This window comes from Lissotriton helveticus, chromosome 10, assembly GCF_964261635.1.
Source record: "Lissotriton helveticus chromosome 10, aLisHel1.1, whole genome shotgun sequence".
In the NCBI taxonomy this organism is placed as follows: Eukaryota; Metazoa; Chordata; class Amphibia; order Caudata; family Salamandridae; genus Lissotriton; species Lissotriton helveticus.
Genome location: NC_136071.1, coordinates 1,107,742,902 through 1,107,761,892, shown reverse-complemented (window position 1 = coordinate 1,107,761,892; position 18,991 = coordinate 1,107,742,902). Strand labels below are relative to the sequence as shown.

At 46.8% G+C, this 18,991-nt stretch overlaps 1 protein-coding gene across 4 annotated transcripts in view; it reads left to right on the top strand.

Moving 5' to 3' along the window:
• ACP3 (acid phosphatase 3) overlaps positions 1 to 18,035 on the top strand; it is a 291,855-nt gene extending 273,820 nt beyond the window's left edge. The window contains exon 11 of one of the 4 annotated variants that reach the window (XM_078663872.1): positions 14,273 to 18,035. In XM_078663872.1, the coding sequence (XP_078519998.1) occupies positions 14,273 to 14,385 (113 nt within the window). In that variant the 3' untranslated portion in view covers positions 14,386 to 18,035. Of the gene's footprint in view, positions 1 to 7,736; positions 8,955 to 14,272 lie in introns of those variants that run through there. The other 3 variants (XM_078663873.1, XM_078663870.1, XM_078663871.1) reach the window with 3 other exon arrangements.
• The last annotated feature ends 956 nt before the right edge of the window (positions 18,036 to 18,991 follow it).

Genomic DNA, 18,991 nt, shown 5'->3' with positions numbered 1-18,991 from the left:
TGCAATTTTAGTGTACAAATGTACTTATCATGATACATCTTGTGTTAATGTACATTGAAGAACAGGACTCATATTAGATCATATATTATAAGGACACTCCTACAACATGTGTAACTGACGCTTGGGGCAATTTCTATTAATATTTAGGCATGTCAGCAACATGTGTAGCTAGATGTTTGCGATTAATCGCAAAGTTACCATAATTACTAATTGACTGCTTTTGACTGAGATTACCACATTGATGGGGATCTGGGTTCTGCCAAGGATTCTGCCACCATAGACACTGATGGTCAATCCTTTTTTCAAGTAAGCATTTTTGGTACAGAGGTTACCACTATATAGTTGGCCCTATACAGTTGGCTGCTTCGAAGAATAACACCTTGTTAGTTGTTGTTGCGGGGCAGTTGCTCCCATGGGTTTCTTGTTCTTCCTAACTGGGTGCTAGCTTTACTAGAATTGGTGCAGCGCATTCTGACAGGTGTTACGCTGACACGGACCCCTAAGATGGCTCCTGTTGAGGAGCATTCAAGTATCCAGATTGAGAGGAACATAGATAATGGGATAACGTCTGCTGCATCTTCATTACACATCTGAGACGCAAGCGGTACATTTGCTGCAAGGAGTACGGAGGTCTCCTGCTGGTACGTTGATTGAATGACGTACAGCCCGCATTTACTCTGCATGCTTTACTTTTTGGTTTAGCTGTGAAGTTGAGGCACAGTTATTTGTGAGATTGTTCTCACGCAATTATTTTATATAGGATTGCAGACACCGCGACTTGTAAGCGCCTGTGGATTATCGGCAGTTCTTGACTACCCTCTGGAATACGAAAGCTACCCTAAATACTTGAAAGTGTATACAACCATTGGGGACTATACAGTGTTTTGTGTTATAACTGTTGTTTATACTTTTACTATTTGGGCACTGTGTTGTCTGCACTACTGAATCACTTTTGCGCACACAGGGCCCGATTCACAGAACTAATCTGAGACAAAATCCTAACTTTGTGACTTTCGGTATTCACAGAAGGCACTTATGATTTTTGGTATTCACGGAAGGCACTTATGATTTTTGGTATTCACAGAAATCACCTATGCCTCCTAACTTTACATTCGCACTCGGACTGGAATTTCAGCACCCGGAGCGGAAGTCCCGTGTTTGGGCCAGAATTTCCACACCTGGGCTGGAATTTCCGCCTCCAGGACGGAATATCCGCATTTGGGCCCGATTATCATTTTCATCAATGCTAAACACCTTTCCAAGTGCCTACAATCTCCCACCATGCTCCAGCTGAAACACTGCAGCCCAACAGCCAATCCCAGCCCTTCCGCACATATGAAAGCTGAGCAAACACACACAAATCTTCCAGCATGTCACTGAATGTGTTTGTTGCTCAGCCCTTTGCCATGCAGCAAGTAGACTTGAGGAGGAGAAGGAGGAGGAGGAGAGTAAAGAGGGTATTCAGACAAAGGATAAACCTTTTTTGGGATGTCCAGCCAAGATGTCAGGGCCAGATACTGCTTCTCTCCAGATGTCATCTTGGAGATGGTATGTGAGTGGAAGCAGGAACTTGATTCTGTGACCTGCAGTTCCCATGCCATCCCAGCATATCAAGATACTTTCTGCTCTCCATTTCTTTGCAACAGGGTTGTTCCAAATGGTCACCAGTGACCTTGTGGGCATCTCTAAGGCAAGACAGTCACGGTGCTTACATCAGGTACTTAGCTGTATCAATTCAAGAGCCTGCCTCCACATACGAATGCTCCAGACACTGGACATGAGACAAAGGGGAGCTAGAGATTTCTATCTCATTTCTCACTTCCCACGTGTGCGGGGTGGAATTGATTGTACCGCTGTGGCCCTTCAGCCACTCCACCGTTATTGCACACATCTTCTGCAACAGACACCAATGGCATTCCATCAATGTGCAGGCTGTCCGTGATGCCAGTGGGAGATTCATTGATGTGCATGCAGTATTTCCAGGCAGTACCCATTACAGCTTAGTATTTCGCATGTCACCTCTTACTGGCTGATGGCTGCGGGAGAATTTGGCAACCTGTGGCTACTGGGTAAGTACCAAGCACTAAAAGTGAAGGATATGTGTAAATGAAATGTATGAATGCCACCTTACATTAACAACCATTGTACAATTAGAATCATCAAGCGACACACACAGTTTCAACAGACACTTCATGTACCAAAGTATAGATCATGTTCTGGGTAAATTAAAGAGGGAAATGTAACCAATTTCTCTTTCTTCCCTCATCAGACGATGCTGGGTTTGCACTCTCCCCACAACTCCTCACACCGTACAGACATCCAACAACTGTACATCAGCGTAGGTACAATAGGGCACACAGATGAACTGGAGCCATCATAGAGCGCACTTTTGGTCTGTTGAAGTCGCGATTCAGATGTCTTGACCGTACAGGGGGTGTGCTGATGTACTCCCCTGAAGTTGTGTGAAAGATCAAGTTAGCCTGTTGTGTTTTCACATTACAGCTTTATCGAATGGCTTACACATACCTCTTGTACCTCGGCTAGCTCTGAATCCAGGAAACTGGGCGATTGTACATAACAGAGGTCAGGGTATTCAAATCTGTGATCAGCTGGTTGCCACGTTTTTCACATGAGCAACCTGTTGTGTCATGGATAAAATGTGGTTTGCAGTCTGTTGTCAATGATGAAAGTTAGATAATTACGACTCTGTTCACAAATTCTATCATGAGACTACTTTGCAAACCACACTAACTGCATGTAAACCACAGCGGATGACCTGAGTTCAAAGATTGACCTGCATTAGGTCATGTGCCCATATCAGCAATCAGTGTAGTGGATATCCCTAAAGAATCTATTGACTCAGAGGAGACAATGTATATGTTCAGAGAGACCTTTCCGAACCTTATGAGAATGGGTGTCTGAATCACAAAAGGGCCTAATTATTGCATTGTGATAGTTTTTGCCCCCAACAAATTTGACTACCCCACAAAAGATGGGCCCACAACGTGAGTGACGATGTTCTGGGTGAATCTGGCACTATGTGTCTGGGATACACAGCACTGCTTCCCCCCAATTTTCCATAACACAGCAGACAACTCTTGTGTTAAGCACTAAATAGGGACTCAAAATCGCAAAGCAATCAGGCCGAACCCTCGAAAAAGCTTGGCGCCACAAACGGACATCAGTAAACATGACAGCCCTCAAGAGCGCCACCCGCGAATACCACCAGATGATCCGCACCACCAAAAGGACATCGTTCAAAGAGCGGCTGGACAACAACACCCACAACAGCAAGGAACTCTTCAGCATCGTCAAAGAGCTCTCCAACCCCAACGCCAGCAACAACGACTTCACACCGTCGCAAGACCTCTGCAACTCCCTCGCCACTTTCTTCCACCGCAAGATTGCAGATATACACGACAGCTTCGGGCCCCAGACTCCGCCTCCAGCCACCAAACCAACGACCCTCACCACCAGCCTCAGCGCATGGACCCCCATCAGCACTGAAGACACCACCCACGTCATGAACACCATCCACTCTGGCTCCCCTTCCGACCCATGCCCTCATCATATCTTCAACAAAGCTGACACCATCATCGCACCCCACCTCCGGAACGTCATCAACAGCTCCTTCATGTCAGCCACATTCCCGGAAAGCTGGAAACACGCAGAAATCAACGCCCTGCTGAAGAAACCAACAGCGGACCCTAAAGACCTCAAGAACTTCCGCCCCATCTCTCTTCTCCCCTTCCTGGCTAAAGTCATCGAGAAGACGTCAATAAACAGCTGACTGCATTCCTCGAAGCAAACAACTCGCTCGACCCATCCCAGTCCGGATTACGAGCCAACCACCGCACCGAGACCGCCCTCATCCCAGCCACCGATGACATCAGGACCCTGATGGACAACGGAGAGACAGCCGCTCTCATCCTCCTGGACCTCTCAGCAGCCTTTGATACCGTCTGCCACCGCACCCTAATAACCCGCCTCTACAACACTGGGATCCAAGGAAAGGCCCTGGACTGGATCACATCGTTCCTCTCCGACAGAACCCAGAGAGTCCGCCTCCCTCCCTTCCGCTCCGAGGCCATCAAGATCATCTGCGGCGTACCCCAAGGCTCCTCACTCAGCCCAACCCTCTTCAATATCTACATGAGCCCTCTCTCCACCATCGCACGCAAACACAACATCAACATCATCTCCTACGCCGACGACACCCAACTGATACTCTCCCTCACCAAAGACCCATTCATCGCCAAAGCCAACTTCCAGGACGGAATGAACGATGTCGCAGAATGGATGAAGCACAGCCGTCTGAAGCTCAACTCGAACAAGACGGAGGTCCTCATCCTCGGACAATCCCCATCTGCCTGGGACGACTCCTGGTGGCCCACGACGCTGGGCACCGCACCAACACCCACGGACCACGCACGCAACCTGGGATTCATCCTGGACTCCTCCCTCACGATGACCAAGCAAGTCAACGCAGTTTCGTCCTCTTGTTTCAACACCCTGCGCATGCTCCGAAAGATCTTCCGGTGGATCCCCACCAAAACCAGAAAGACTGTCACCCAGGCCCTCGTCACCAGCCGACTGGACTACGGGAACGCCCTATACGCAGGAACCACAGCCAAACTGCAGAAACGCCTTCAGCTCATACAGAACGCCTCCGCACGACTCATCCTCGTCATCCCTTGCCACAGCCACATATCTGCCCACCTGAAAAACCTACACTGGCTCCCCGTCAGCAAGAGGATCACTTTCAGGCTGCTCACCCACGCACACAAAGCGCTCCACAACATGGGCCCGAATACCTCAACAACCGCCTCTCGTTCTACACCCCCACCTGCCAGCTCCGGTCCACCAGCCTCGCCCTCGCCACCGTCCCACGGATTCGCAGAACCACCACCGGAAGAAGATCGTTCTCCTACCTGGGAGCCAAGACATGGAACTCCCTCCCCGCACACCTACGACTGACCCAGGACCATCTCACCTTCAGGAAACACCTCAAGACCTGGCTATTCGAGCAATAGCAGCACCCCCCCCCTACAGCGCCTTGAGACCCTCACGGGTGAGTAGCGCGCTCTACAAATGTATTGATTGATTGATTGATTGGACTACATGTACCATAATGCAAAGGAGGATAAAACTAAACTGGGGTGTGATGTTGTGCCAGCACCCACCCTTGTCCCAGCCAAAATCTCATTAAATGGTCTTTTCTACCTTTTGTTTCATGTATATGAATTCCTCTTACACTGTCATTTCATGTTTCCACGCTACAGAACAACAGGATGGCAGTGGATTTGATCAGTGATGATGGATGAATCAGATTGAACACAAAATGGCTGTCAACTACTTCCTGTGATGTATTTCCTGTCTACCACTTCCTGTATGTCATTTCCTGTATGTAAGAATGGGTTCCGGTCCTTTTTCGCAACTTCCGGCACACCGGCGTAATATCTGTTTGCGGAGCGTACGCTAAGTATGCGGGCCCAACTCTCCGCTTTTAGAACCTACGCTCTGCAATCAGAGAGTATGTATTCAGGCCCGAAGCTCCGAAAACGGACCGAAACCCATTCTTACATACAGGAAATGACATACAGGAAGTGGCAGACAGGAAATACATCACAGTAAGTTGTTGTCAGCCATTTTATGTTCATTGTGGGTCATCCTCTCTCACAGATCAGATCCTCTGCCATCCTGCTGCTCATTTCAACCTTATTTCCCCGAAAATGGCTGAGGGTTATGAGGTGAAAGCACCCCCTATCACAGAAAGGGAATTAGACAACTTAGCTGAGGGGGTGCTAAGCAAATATCCTCAGCTTTACGGGAGGCCGGAAGACCAGCTGAGCAATGCAGCGCGGGCCACATTATGGTCCAACACTGGTGAGCGCTGCAGTGCAGTGGGCGTATACACCGGGAAGGCCAGGCATGGGAGGACCTAAAACGCTGGGCCCGGCACAAGGCCGAGGAGTTGCTGGACCAGTCTTCCCAGCACCATGTGCATCGTCCCCACCTCTTGCCACTGTACAGGAGGGTCCTGCATGCATCTTTGCCGACCGTTCATGCTCAGTTGGAGGAGCATGAGCAGCAAAGACCTGGTAAATGTATCATATGCAATATGTGTCTGGAAGTATGATTTGAGTGAAGACAGAGCTGTACCATCATGTGTCCCATGCCTCAATTTACCTATTCTGTGTCTATGCAGCAGTTATCATGAAGCAAAAGTCTCACTGTAGCAATTTGACTGTACATGGCAGAGTGCATTCTGGGAGTGGTAGTTTTGTGATGACACCTGGGAAATTGAGCCACACAAGTGCATTTGTACAGAAATCTGCACTACCAGCACTATTAACAGTGAACCAAGGGCATAATAACTGATGTGTGCATTGGATGAGGAATGGTACAGACACTGTCCAGTGTCTGTATGAGAGGTCAGTGGGTACTGGATGCTGTGACTGGCATTGCATTAGCTGATTTTGGATTCTGACAAAGTTAAATCTTCATGTGCCATGGAGTCAAGACAGACTTTGAGAACCTTGCCTCACTCTTAAGTGTTTCCAATTTTGCAAAGTCTGTCCACAGACACACGTCTTTCCCTCAGTGCCCTGTATGCCATTTGAAAAGTCCAGGTAGCAGTAACAACTAGCCACTACTGTTCACCAATGCACAGCACAACCTGATCAGTCTTCGAAGCCAATATGTGGCACTGGATTGTCAGCTTTTGTGAGGGAATATCAAAAGGTTAGACTCACAACTTACCAAACATAAGAGCCTAGACCCTATATGGATGTGTGACCCCCAATCGGCATTTGTGTTGTCTCATACAGTGATATACAGCAGATTACATTTGTCCAGAAGTAAAAGTGCAAAGACACCATATCACAGGCCCATACCAAAAACATCTGAACTCTCTCTGATCTCATTTTGAAACTGAGTTTGAAAACTGTCATATAGCAGTGACAGGACACACAGATCAAAAGAATGCCACAGTTGAGGGTTGATCAGTACAGATGTGTAAGCCACCAAAATTCTAGTGAGATGTCCATGTCCGACTCAAATCAGGAGATGACTAAGGGCGGGTAGAGACCTCTGCTCCGACCAGCGGAGTTTGCAGAGTTTTGCCTACTACGCACTCTCCTGAGATCGCGGAGTTTAGGCAAAACTACGACACTGCAGCGGAGCGGAGTTAGCCAGCCCCTCTGCTAAAAATCAGCTCCCTGCCTCCCCCCTAACAAAACAATTTGAATAAGAATTAAAGAAGAAATAATCCAATTACCTCTACTGTGGTGTCTCTGGGCTGCCCTCCTCTTCCTCGCTGTGGTCTATCTCCTGCAAACCCCAACGTTGGATGTATGTCTTGCGAGAACTGTGCATGCGCACGTGTGCATGCTGCGCAGTTCGCACGGCGAGGAGGAGGAGGGCAGCCCACATACGCCACAGTAGAGGTAAGTGTTTTTTTTCCTTCTTTAATTCTTAGTCAAATTGTTTTGTTTGGGGGGAGGCGGGGAGCAGAGCGGAGATCTTTGCTAATTCTGTGTAGTGGCACTATGCCAGCTCCACCTGGGGTTAGAGATGACAGTGAACATACACCTAATTTAAGCTCCTAATCACTGACAACTGTATAGTGTGATCAGAGGAGAACAAAGTCTGCCCTTGACTCATATAGATATGTGTCTTGTTCTGACGTGTACAGCCACCCCATCATGATTTGTCTTACATTTCATTATGCTTAGCTGGCCAAAAGGACCAACAGCAGGACCCGTTTCAGAGCAGGACATCTTTGGTGCGCTGGTGGCCCCGACCTCTATCCACAAGTGAGGAAGAAAAGGATGAGGCGGGACCTTCTACATCAGGAGGCAGGGGGATTGTGCCCACCCGGACTGAGCAGGAAGACACCTCTGGTGCTACGGGCCGAGTGGAGGCTGAGGACATTGAAGGGTGGGAAGAAGAACTGGACACCTCTGGCCAGGAGGGGGAGAAGATCAACTCTCTCCCGGACCATTCACCACTTACTTTTGGTGAGGTGTCCTCGGGGCAGGCCACTACGCAACCTGGGCCTGCCATCAGCCCCTCCCAAACTCTAGCGGCCCCCATTTCATTGGGGCCTCCAGCTGCATCCCCTGCAACCAGTCCCCCTCCTCACGGCTGCCAGGCAGATACCAACATTGACTCCAAACATGAGGCACCACACCCCTCAATTTTTACCCAAACCCCTCCCAGTCTTGTTACAGCTGTAGCTGGAAGACCGGACTTGATGTGGACATGTGAGGATCAGCAAGACATGGCCTGTCACATCAAGCTGCAGATGTGTTGTGACCTCCGCATTATGCAAGAAAAACATTCAAGAGCTCTGGCCACCCTCACTCGAGAGCTCTGGCTACCCTCACTCCCAGTGTCAATTCCCTGACTGCAGGCATGTTATTTGTCTTTTTCCAAATCCCCTCCCACACCACCGTCAATGTCTCCCCCTGTCCGTTGTGCCACACTGTTTCCCCCATACTCCTCGTGTGTCCCAACCCCATGTGGTGCCTGCCCCTGCACCGGCCAGCCAGGAGCCTGCATCGGACTCAGGGGATCTGGACATTGTACAAATTCAGGATGATCAGAAGGACACTTGACCTGTCTGTCAGATTTTTCTAATTTTGACGATTGTTTACTTTGCCTATTGTACATAGACTGGTTCCCTGGACGCTCCCTGACGTGTTATAATTATGTTGCCCCACCCCAATTCAAGTTCTCTTCTCCTTCTGTAATAAGAACGTCGTTTGTTTTCCTTTCTCCCTTCCAAACGGACTGTTGTTTTTTTTCTAATCCCAAACTTTTTATATAAATCTTTATTTTGAATCATACTGTCTCTATCTTGTTTAACTTCATTGTGCATGTCTTGTACAAAATATGTAAGTAAGTAAGTAATATTTATTGTACAGTTAATAAAAACCTTTACAAACAAACATCTCTTGATAAAATTGAGAGAGAAAAACAAACTTCAAAATATGGACATATAGTTTGGAAGTCATCTGCTCTGCACATGTGAGCTTGTTGCAATGATGCAGTGATGGGGTTACACTTGTACATGTGTCACGCACACACATACATCCCCACATCTATAGGCCACCACAATTGGAAAACAATTGCCTTTCAGGACATAATACACAACATAGTCTTGACTTGTGATGAGATTTTTTTTTTATTTACACATATTCACACTGGTCAAAAAGGTTTGGATGTGACCAATGGGGATCATGCTTTCGACTTCGCAAATTTGGAGGTGAGGATCACTGTGAGGGATTATGTCTGGGTTGTCGCCGAGGTGCATGTGCCTGTACAGGGTGAAGTTCATGTGCAGGGGCAGATGGTGTCTGTACAGTTGGTGTTTGTGCGTGGACAGGGGCTAGTTGTGCAAGTGTTGGTAGTGCCTGTTCAGGGGGTGGTGGTAGATGTGTGGGTTGGGGGAGTGCCTGTTCAGGGGGTGGTGGTGGATGTGCAGGTTGGGGGGTGCCTGTTCCTGGGGTGGCGGTGGTTGTGTAGGTTGGGGGACGGCCTGTTCAGAGTGTGATGGTGGATGTGCAGGTGGTGGGAGTGCCTGTTCAGGGGGCGGTGGCGGGTGTGTACCCTTGCAGTGGTCCTGTGCAGTTTGTGGTACAGGTGTGTGGGTATGATGTGCTGCAGGCAGCTGTGATGGCTCCCTTCCCTGTGTTGACCGTGAGGGGAGATTTTGGATCACTTTCATCATGCCCTCCATCATCTTCATGGCCAAGGCATGGTGTCTTAAACTCTCTTCCCTTTGGATGGATATCATGTCTCTGATATTCTTGGACATGTCTTGCCAAGATTTATCCATCCTATCCAAAACATGGGTCTGTCAGTCCACCACCTGAGGAATTTGGCGCATGTCCTGCAGGGCATCAGACATGTCTGACAGGATAGCCCCTTTTGCACTAATATCCTGCCTCACATCTGCCTGCTGTTGGAAGAAGTCCTGCTCCCACTGCCCACCATGGCCAGATGCAGGCCCTGACTGCAGGGGTCGGTCATGGATGAGACCGCCAGGTCCAAAAGCAGGTGGGGGCGTGGCAGATGAAAGCATGTGAACAGGAGAATGGTGCCCTGGGGATACCTACACCACAAAAGGGTTGGTACTTCCCTCAAATGGTAGAGAGAATGCCTGGGATACACTGTATAGGGAGGAGTGTAGGGGAACCACCACATCTGTCCTGGATGTGAGAGGGTGATATCTGTGTTGGGCTGCGTGTGAGCTGTGGCTGGTTAGCTTTATGCTGGGGACAGGCAATCTTTCGTTTTGGAGGAGGCTGAGGCACTTTGCTGGGCGGAGGGTGTGAGGCTTTGCAAAAATTGGGCGATGTGTGATTCTGTCCATGGCATCAGAATCGTCATCCTCTGAGAGGATGAACAGATAGTCGCCATCATCGTCAAATCCTTCTGCCCCCTCAGGTATTTCCTCCTCCTTCTCTTGCGCAGTACTTGCCTGCAGGAGCAGTGGATTTTCCCCTTTGATTGCCCGTCGCCCAACATTGGTGGAAGGTCCATCGTCATCATCAACACAGAACACAGAGGTTGCAACAGGATAAGTAATTGACCTAGTATAAGATATAGTGCAACACAAGGGTTGGTTCTACTGTACTTTGCATCAACAGATGAAGCACAGGTGACCTGGTTTGGGTACCCCTACAAGTGACTTCTCACACCATAGCACTGAGGTGTTGAACGGAGATGTACATTGTACAAGCCAACTCTCCAGCTCCAGCCACAGCTTTGTATCCCTTTGCGATCCCCCTTGATGTCAACTGCTGAATCATGCTCCTCATAGGTTTTGTTGACGAAGCCGTCCCTGATCCATCAACTGTAGAGGGAAGTGACACCATACTCAATGATCTGCATTACTAATTTACAAACAGGCTCATGTGACACTTATAATATGTATGTCATTTTGTATACATCGACTGCAGATTCTATGCAGAAGGGGACTTTGATCTTTGTCATGGTTTTGTAATCAATGATAGGGAAACACTTCACGCCACAATTACCTGATGGACAGGTGCGAGAGGGTTTCACTGCTGCAGCCAGCTGTCTTGCATTCCCCGGGATGGTGTTGTACGCTGCACTGGGTTCATCCTGTCAGCAGCTGTTATGAGACATACGTGTCCATATTTCAGTACACCAGATGGTAGCTATGAGCTAACATGTATGTGTCATTCTCAATGACCATTGATAGGATATTCCTAGCCAATGTGCAGCATGTTTACCTCATGGACTTCACATGTGGGCCACTGCTCATATGCAGCAGATGCCAGCTGTTACCTCCACACATCTCTGACATCAATGAGCTGACACATCAACAGACAAACGTGTATGAGAAGGATATTGATATTTGAAGGAAGGGGATTAATAATCAGTGTGCCTCTGCATTACATTGATTGCACCTTCATCCTAAAAACTAACATGTCTCATAAGTATAATGTTGTCTGTTGACTAGTCGAAAGGAGTGTACACCACCAGGCTGACCAGTTTCACATTTGCACATCAGATCAAACATTGCTTTCAATCAATCAATCATACCATTTGTATAGCGCGCTACTCACCCGGAAGGGTCTCAAGGCGCTTAGGGGAGGGGTCCGCTACTGCTCGAACAGCCAGGTCTTGAGTTGTTTCCTGAAGGCGAGATGGTCCTGTGTCAGCCGGAAGTGGATGGGGAGGGAGTTCCATGTCTTGGCTGCCAGGTAGGAGAAGGATCTTCCTCCGGGGGTGGCTCTTCGGATGCGTGGAACGGCGGCGAGGGCGAGGCTTGTAGAACGTAGCTGACGGGTGGGCGTGTAGAAGGTCAGGCGGTCGTTGAGGTACTTGGGGCCCAGGTCGTGGAGAGATTTGTGTGCGTGGGTAAGGAGCCTGAACGTGATCCTTTTGCTGACGGGGAGCCAGTGCAGGTCCCTCAGGTGGCCGGAGATGTGGCTGCATCGGGGGATGTCCAGGATGAGTCGGGCGGAGGCGTTCTGCATGCGCTGGAGTCTTTTCTGTAGTTTGGCTGTGGTTCCCGCGTAGAGGGTGTTCCCGTAGTCCAGTCGGCTGGTGACGAGGGCCTGGATGACCGTCTTCCTGGTTTCGGTTGGGATCCATCGGAAGATCTTCTGGAGCATACGCAGGGTGTTGAAGCACGATGAGGAGACGGCGTTGACTTGTCTGGTCATCGAGAGGGAAGAGTCCAGGATGAAGCCCAGGTTGCGTGCGTGGTCGGTTGGCTTGGGAGCGGTGCCCAGGGCGGGGGGCCACCAGGAGTCGTCCCAGGCGGAGGGTGATGGTCCCAGGATGAGGACTTCCGTCTTGTCTGAGTTCAGTTTCAGGCGGCTGTTCTTCATTCATTCGGCGACGCTTTTCATCCCTTCCTGCAGGCTCGTTCTGGTGGTGGTGGGGTCTCTGGTGAGGGAGAGGATCAGTTGGGTGTCGTCGGCGTAGGAGATGATGTTGAGGTTGTGCTGGCGTGCGATGGTTGCAAGAGGTCTCATGTAGACGTTGAAGAGGGTGGGGCTGAGTGATAATCCTTGTGGTACGCCGCAGATGACTTCGGTGGCCTCGGATCGGAACGGGGGGAGGCGGACTCTCTGCGTTCTTCCGGCGAGGAACGAGCTGATCCACTCCAGAGCCTTCTCTTGGATCCCGATGTTGCTGAGGCGTTGGACTAGAGTGCGGTGGCAGACGGTGTCGAATGCTGCAGAGAGGTCCAGGAGGATGAGGGCCGCTGTTTCCCCGTTGTCGAGCAGGGTTCTGATGTCGTCGGTGGCAGCGATGAGGGCGGTCTCGGTGCTGTGGTTGGCTCGGAAACCGGACTGCGAGGGGTCGAGGGGTCCGTTTGTCTCGAGGAAGGCTGCTAGTTGTCTGTTGACGGTCTTCTCGATGACTTTGGCAGGAAAAGGGAGGAGCGAGATGGGGCGGAAGTTCTTGAGGTCGGTGGGGTCCGCTGTTGGTTTCTTCAGTAGGGCGTTGAGCTCGGCATGCTTCCAGCTCTCCGGGAAGGTGGCGGTGTTGAAGGAGGTGTTGATGAGGTCCCGGAGTTGGGGTGCGATGATGGAGTCGGCCTTGTTGAAGATGTGGTGGGGGCAGGGGTCGGTCGGAGATCCGGAGTGGATGGTGTTCATCGGGCGGGCTTTGCAGAGTTCATGTGTGAGATTCTGTTTGTCCAGCGCAATATTTACTGATTATTCATGGATCACTATCTATTGATTACTCATGTATCATTAATGATTGTTCAATACTTAAGATTTATTGTGTTCTCAATTAAGTTGGTACTGAATGTGGTTAAGTAGATTTCAGAGCCTTCATACCTTGGGGTGAATACTCTGGTTCTGAATAAGTCTCATGTGGCTTTTTGTATAGATTGATATATATATTTCATCTCTGAGGCACAGAGAATTTGGTTCATTGTTGTATTGTCTTCAATGAAAAGATGTTTTAAATGGTAGCATTTGCTTTGACGTATGCCTGGAAACTTGGCTGATTCTATGGGCTAGACCCTTCTGCAGCTGCTCCCAGTGCCTCCTTCGTAGAAATAAGGCACATCAGTTCTTCTTTACATTTGTCTTCGAACCTGAAAAATGATGTCTGTGCATACATACAGGCATCCAGACATCTTTATTGATCTATCTGTTTTCCTCTTAACTTAAGAAGTTTGAGAACACAGCTAGAATTAAGTCAAATTTAGGCATGATAGTAACCTACAGTAATTTACACCTTGCCTCCACATGCACTGTTCCACTGATATGTTTTGATCAATGCAATGCAGTGGGAGAGGTGTGGCGCAGGGGCCAGAGCGAATGACTCTGGAGTGTGGGGCTCACAGTTCGATCCCTGACGGCAGCTCAGCGCCATGTGATTCTGGGGAATAGCTCACTTAATCTCCCCGACGGCCCCCAGCACCTTGAAACCTTAAGGGGTAAAATGTTTGCATGTTACAAATATGGATTATTATTTATTTATGCACAGCATGGTGCTACAAGGAGAAAAAGAGAGGACATGAAAGAATGAAAAGATAAAACAAGACAAGATAAAGATTCTGGTTGGGCCTGTTCGTTTAAAGTTCTGCAAAGAGAAATATTGGCAGGCGTACACTAAGAAAGCTTGACATTTGTTTCTATAAAGATAATATGATCAACTATTCATTTGTTTTTCCTAACTGCCCAATAACCTAGATCTTCTCAAAGATCATGCTGAAAAGTCATACACAACAACTTCCTGAGTTGTATTGTATTTATACTTTCAGGTACAATCGCAGGTTTGGCGTTTGCAGCGTGCTTGATGGGACTCATTAATATCCTACTGCTGTTCATCCTATGCTGTCGTAAGAATCCGCGACATGCCTATCAAGACGTTTGATGCCAGTGGCATGAAAATGTGGTATGAAAACTCAGAAGCGAAACTACATTGCTTCAACTTCGAAGGGACACGCACAGTGTAATTCTTCAAGTATCTCAGATGGAAGTATTCGGACCATGAGATGAATTATTCTGTTTTGTGAATTTTGTGCCAACATTTGACTTAGCTGTTCTCGCCAATGTACACTTCACGAAAAATCTAATCTCAATTAATTTGTAATTTCATCTTCGTTGGCATAATTTGTAACAAGACCAACCACTGAATTGGAGAAAGACCTGTCTCCACTGTCTCCAGCATATTCTGTTTGGGAGACTTTCTTGTATAATGCTCCCATTTTAGCACTTCAGCACCAATTTACATAATGATATTTTTTTACTTTGTAAACTGTTTTTTCACTGGACATTGCATTGCAAGAAACAGACTCTCGCCTTTGTACTCCGGGGACATCCTTAACATGAGTGATGGGTAAGTCTATGCTATCAGAGCTCCACTCGCTTGAGTTCCATCTCTCTGAGGCCCAGGCCTGAATGTAACTTAAATAAAGTGACAAAAATGCCTGAAAAACCACCATTCATCTCAACATAGGGGGCTTGCTGTATCCAGCGGACATGCTCAGCTACCCAGTGTCCTCCAGTGGCTGACAGGACACTTGGCAAAAAAGGCAGGACCTGGCACCAAATCCTCACCTGGCAACCTAGCTAAAGGTGTCCTAGAAGATTGCATCATCAAAAGACTTAAGGACTAAACCCAAAACTATCAGCATTATGAAAGCTTTATAAGGCCAATGGAAGATGGCATGCAGTGCAGCACAAAAACAAAAAACTAGATTGAAATAAAATTAACATAGTAGATAAAAATAGTTTTTACTGTATATCACAAGTAGAGTAGTTATATGCTGAGTAAAAAATGGGGAAAACACCCACTGTTTCATCGACAAAAAGATACTTTCCGCAGACAATCACCATAGGAAAACCCCTGCTCGTCAGGCCATTATTCACGATTTTCACCACAGCTTGAGCCACAAGGAAAAGATGTAACTTCACAGATGCATACAATTAGACCGTCTTCCCTATGTTGCTTGTGTACAATTCTGGTGGAGGACAAGAACTATTCTTAAAAATTAAGTGCATGTCTCGTATCTTGTTCAGGAAAAAAGCACACATATATCCTGGCATTTACTGGAAAAATCACAATGTGTTTGCAATTTTGATTGTATTGTACAAATGACACCCTTTTTATTTTATACAAAAAGGTTTTATGTAATTAAAATGGTTTATTAAACCTAAGAAGTGTGCTTAAATTATAGAATAATTTTGAGATTATCATGACCTGCACAAAGAGAATCTATGAGACTTTTTATTTGTGTATTTAATTTATTTGTTTATTAGTGAATTAATAATAGTAGATCCTCAGAAAATAAGACAGGGAATTGCTTCAAATTTTATTAAAAGCACGATCTAGGACCTGATGTGTGCAGGACTTCTTGCCCTGTTGGTACTACAAACAAATGAGTTAGTGACCTCTTCCTGAATTACTGGATCCCCTACCAAGTTAATTCTCTAATGTGCCCACAGTAGGGAGGGAGCATGCAGAACGGAAACAAAAGTCTTCTACCAAAGGCAGGTAAATGGTTCGACCAGTGCAGCTATCAGTAGCTGAATGGTGTGGTTATAATTTGTCCTGCTCCGAGGAGGTGACCTTACAGACCAACCCTAAGGCAGGTTGACCTCTCCCTCACTGTGTCAGAGGTCACATGGCGGGAAAAGGCATCAGATGTGGACAAATTGCCCTGAGTGTTCGTTTTAAAACTGATGCAGAGTTGGGAATATGGGTTCCGAGGTAAGTACATCAGTTTTTTTCAGACTGTGACCTCTATTACAACAGCCAGGACTAACCTAGTACTCCTACCTTGTAATAGCTCCAGTCTTAAGATCAGCGGGCCCAATTCACCAAACTAATCTGAGCCAAATCCTAACTGTATGACTATCTGTTTTCACAGAAGGCACTTACAATTTTTGGTATTCACAGAAATCACTTACGATTCCTAACTTTACGTCCGCACTCAGGCCGGAATTTCCGCACTTGGAGCAGAAGTCCCACATTTGGACCTGAATCTCCGCACCCGAACCGGAATATCCACATTTGGGCCTAATGATCAGTTTCATCAATGCTAAACACCTGTCCAAGGGCCTACCCTCTCCCTCTGTGGTCCAGCTGAAACACTGTAGCCCAACAGCCAATCCCAGCCCTGCAGCACATATGAAAGCTGAGCAAACACACACAAATCTACTAACATGTCGCTGAATGTGTTTGTTACTCTACTACTTGCCATGGGGCAAGAAGATTTGAGGAGGTGAAGGAGGAGAGTAGAGAGGATATTCAGACAAAGGATAAACCTATTTGGGATGTCCAGCCAAGATTTCAGGGCCAGATATCATTTCACTGAAGAAGTAATCTTGGAGATGGTATGTGAGTGGGAGCAGGAACTTGACTCTGTGACCATCCTGGGCATATCTCAAGATACTTTCTGCTCTCCATTTCTTTACGATTAGTTCTGTGAATCGGGCCCAGTGTTTCCAGCCAATGTTGGGTAACCATAAATGTAAAAAAGGATTACAAAAATAGCTGAATTCTGAGGGACTCCACAAAGGAGATGACTAGTAATTCTTCAGCAGTTGCTTTCGAATAAATAAGATGAGCAAGCACCAAAGAATGCCTTTACATTCCAAATATTTCCTGCCATGTAGAACACTGTTTTTATGGTGTACATTAACGTGGTTAATATTAAGTCAAATTACATCACTAAAGCACTAATTCTGGAATTCTGAATGCAATCTGCAGATTCACTAAGGTAATTGCTGTATTTACACCTGATGAATAAAATCCTTTCACACATAAACAATTGTACGCTATGATTACGTACAAATAGGCAGGTGTACCTCACACACAAAGGACTGGGAGTAAGCAGAACAATGAATGGTTTGCCTTGTGAGTTTATGAACACCCACAAACATGTTGGTTTGTGAGTGTGAACGTTGTTTCTTCTTTATGCTTCTAAAATTGCTTGAAATCAAACTTGCGCTAACATTACCGAAGATGTACTGTCTTCCATTTTTAAACGACACTGTATCACACCACATAATCATTGTTGTTATTATTTCTTGGCTGTAGCTAAAGAATTACAAGGTTCACACTAGAAGATGGTGAGCGTTTCCGGAGGCTTTTCACCGCACTGTACCTTATCAAGGACATCTCAAGTGTCTCCAAGTTTCCCTTATATAATGTGTCACTCATAATGCATGAATAAACTGTGAGAACTCAATACAACAGTATGATGAGAAAATACTCGAATGTATTCTATAGTAAAATGTTTCTTCTTGCTTGTTTCTCGTTGGTGCATATCCTAAGAACCCCTTATATGCTTAGTAATATATGAATTCCTTTGTATGAAGCCCTATGAAAGGATGTACCTTTCCTCTGTAATAAAAAAAAACATTCCCCACTTTGTAAGGCAAATCTATGCTGGATTTTGCATTGAACTTTACTGAGTTCTATGTACCTATGTGCTGTATTCTTTATTGCTAACCATTCTTGTGATAAAGTTCATGTTTGTTGCTTAGTAATTATTTATGTAAAGTCCTTCAAATCTTGACCCGTGTCTCTCATTCTTACTGAGAATGCCACCTCTCCTATTATTGATCATCGGAGACGAGTCCAATCGGGGAGTACCAAAATCCGTTGCAATGACTACAACACTCCTGGTCCAAACTGTTGGCATGCACTTGGTAAAAATGATGAGAAACAGATTTGCGCGTCAATAGATATGGTAGCGGAGCCGATGGTTCTGATTGGATCCAATCATTACTAGTTAAACCCAATTGGCTATACAACTGATAACTGTACCTTCATGGTACATACTCACCTGGGCCCATAAAACATTCATACAATAGGCTGGCAATCATGCGCTGGTGATCAGGTCTTGCTTTACCTTGAAATGTATCTTTACCTATACACCAATTCTTACCAAACCTTAAGACCTTAGCTCTTAATTTCCTCTGGTCGATAGATCAGGTTATTAGCATAATAGGTATAAATGACATTTACCTTTATTTCTTTGAATGACCACAGACTCGGGAGAGTTTTAAAACCTTTATCTATGCAATAATTTTATGAGTCAAATACCAATACATGTCAAACACCAACTTTAAAGAGTAAATGATCACAGAAAATCATAAAGACTTATTAAAATATTATGACGTTGGTACCTGGGCAGGGTGGAAAAGGAAACGGTACAAAGACACACCACACAGAATCATATTTACCTAGATTGGTGTGAGGGCCAACCCCTGGCCAAGGAGCTGGAAAAGGGACTCCCGAGTAGTCAGGAGCCGACAGGACAGGGTCAGTACAGGACAGGTAACCTCTTCTAAGTGCAATGCCAGCGTTACACCCATCTCTGGTGGTACTCTTCTCGATTCTTATCTCTCTCCGCCTCTCCGTTCTCGATTCTTCTGTCAGAGTGCTCGAGCAGCATGTCTGACCTCCATGGCTTCCTCCTTCTTCTGCAGCAATGATGGGTCGGTGACAGGTCTGTGACAAGTCTGAC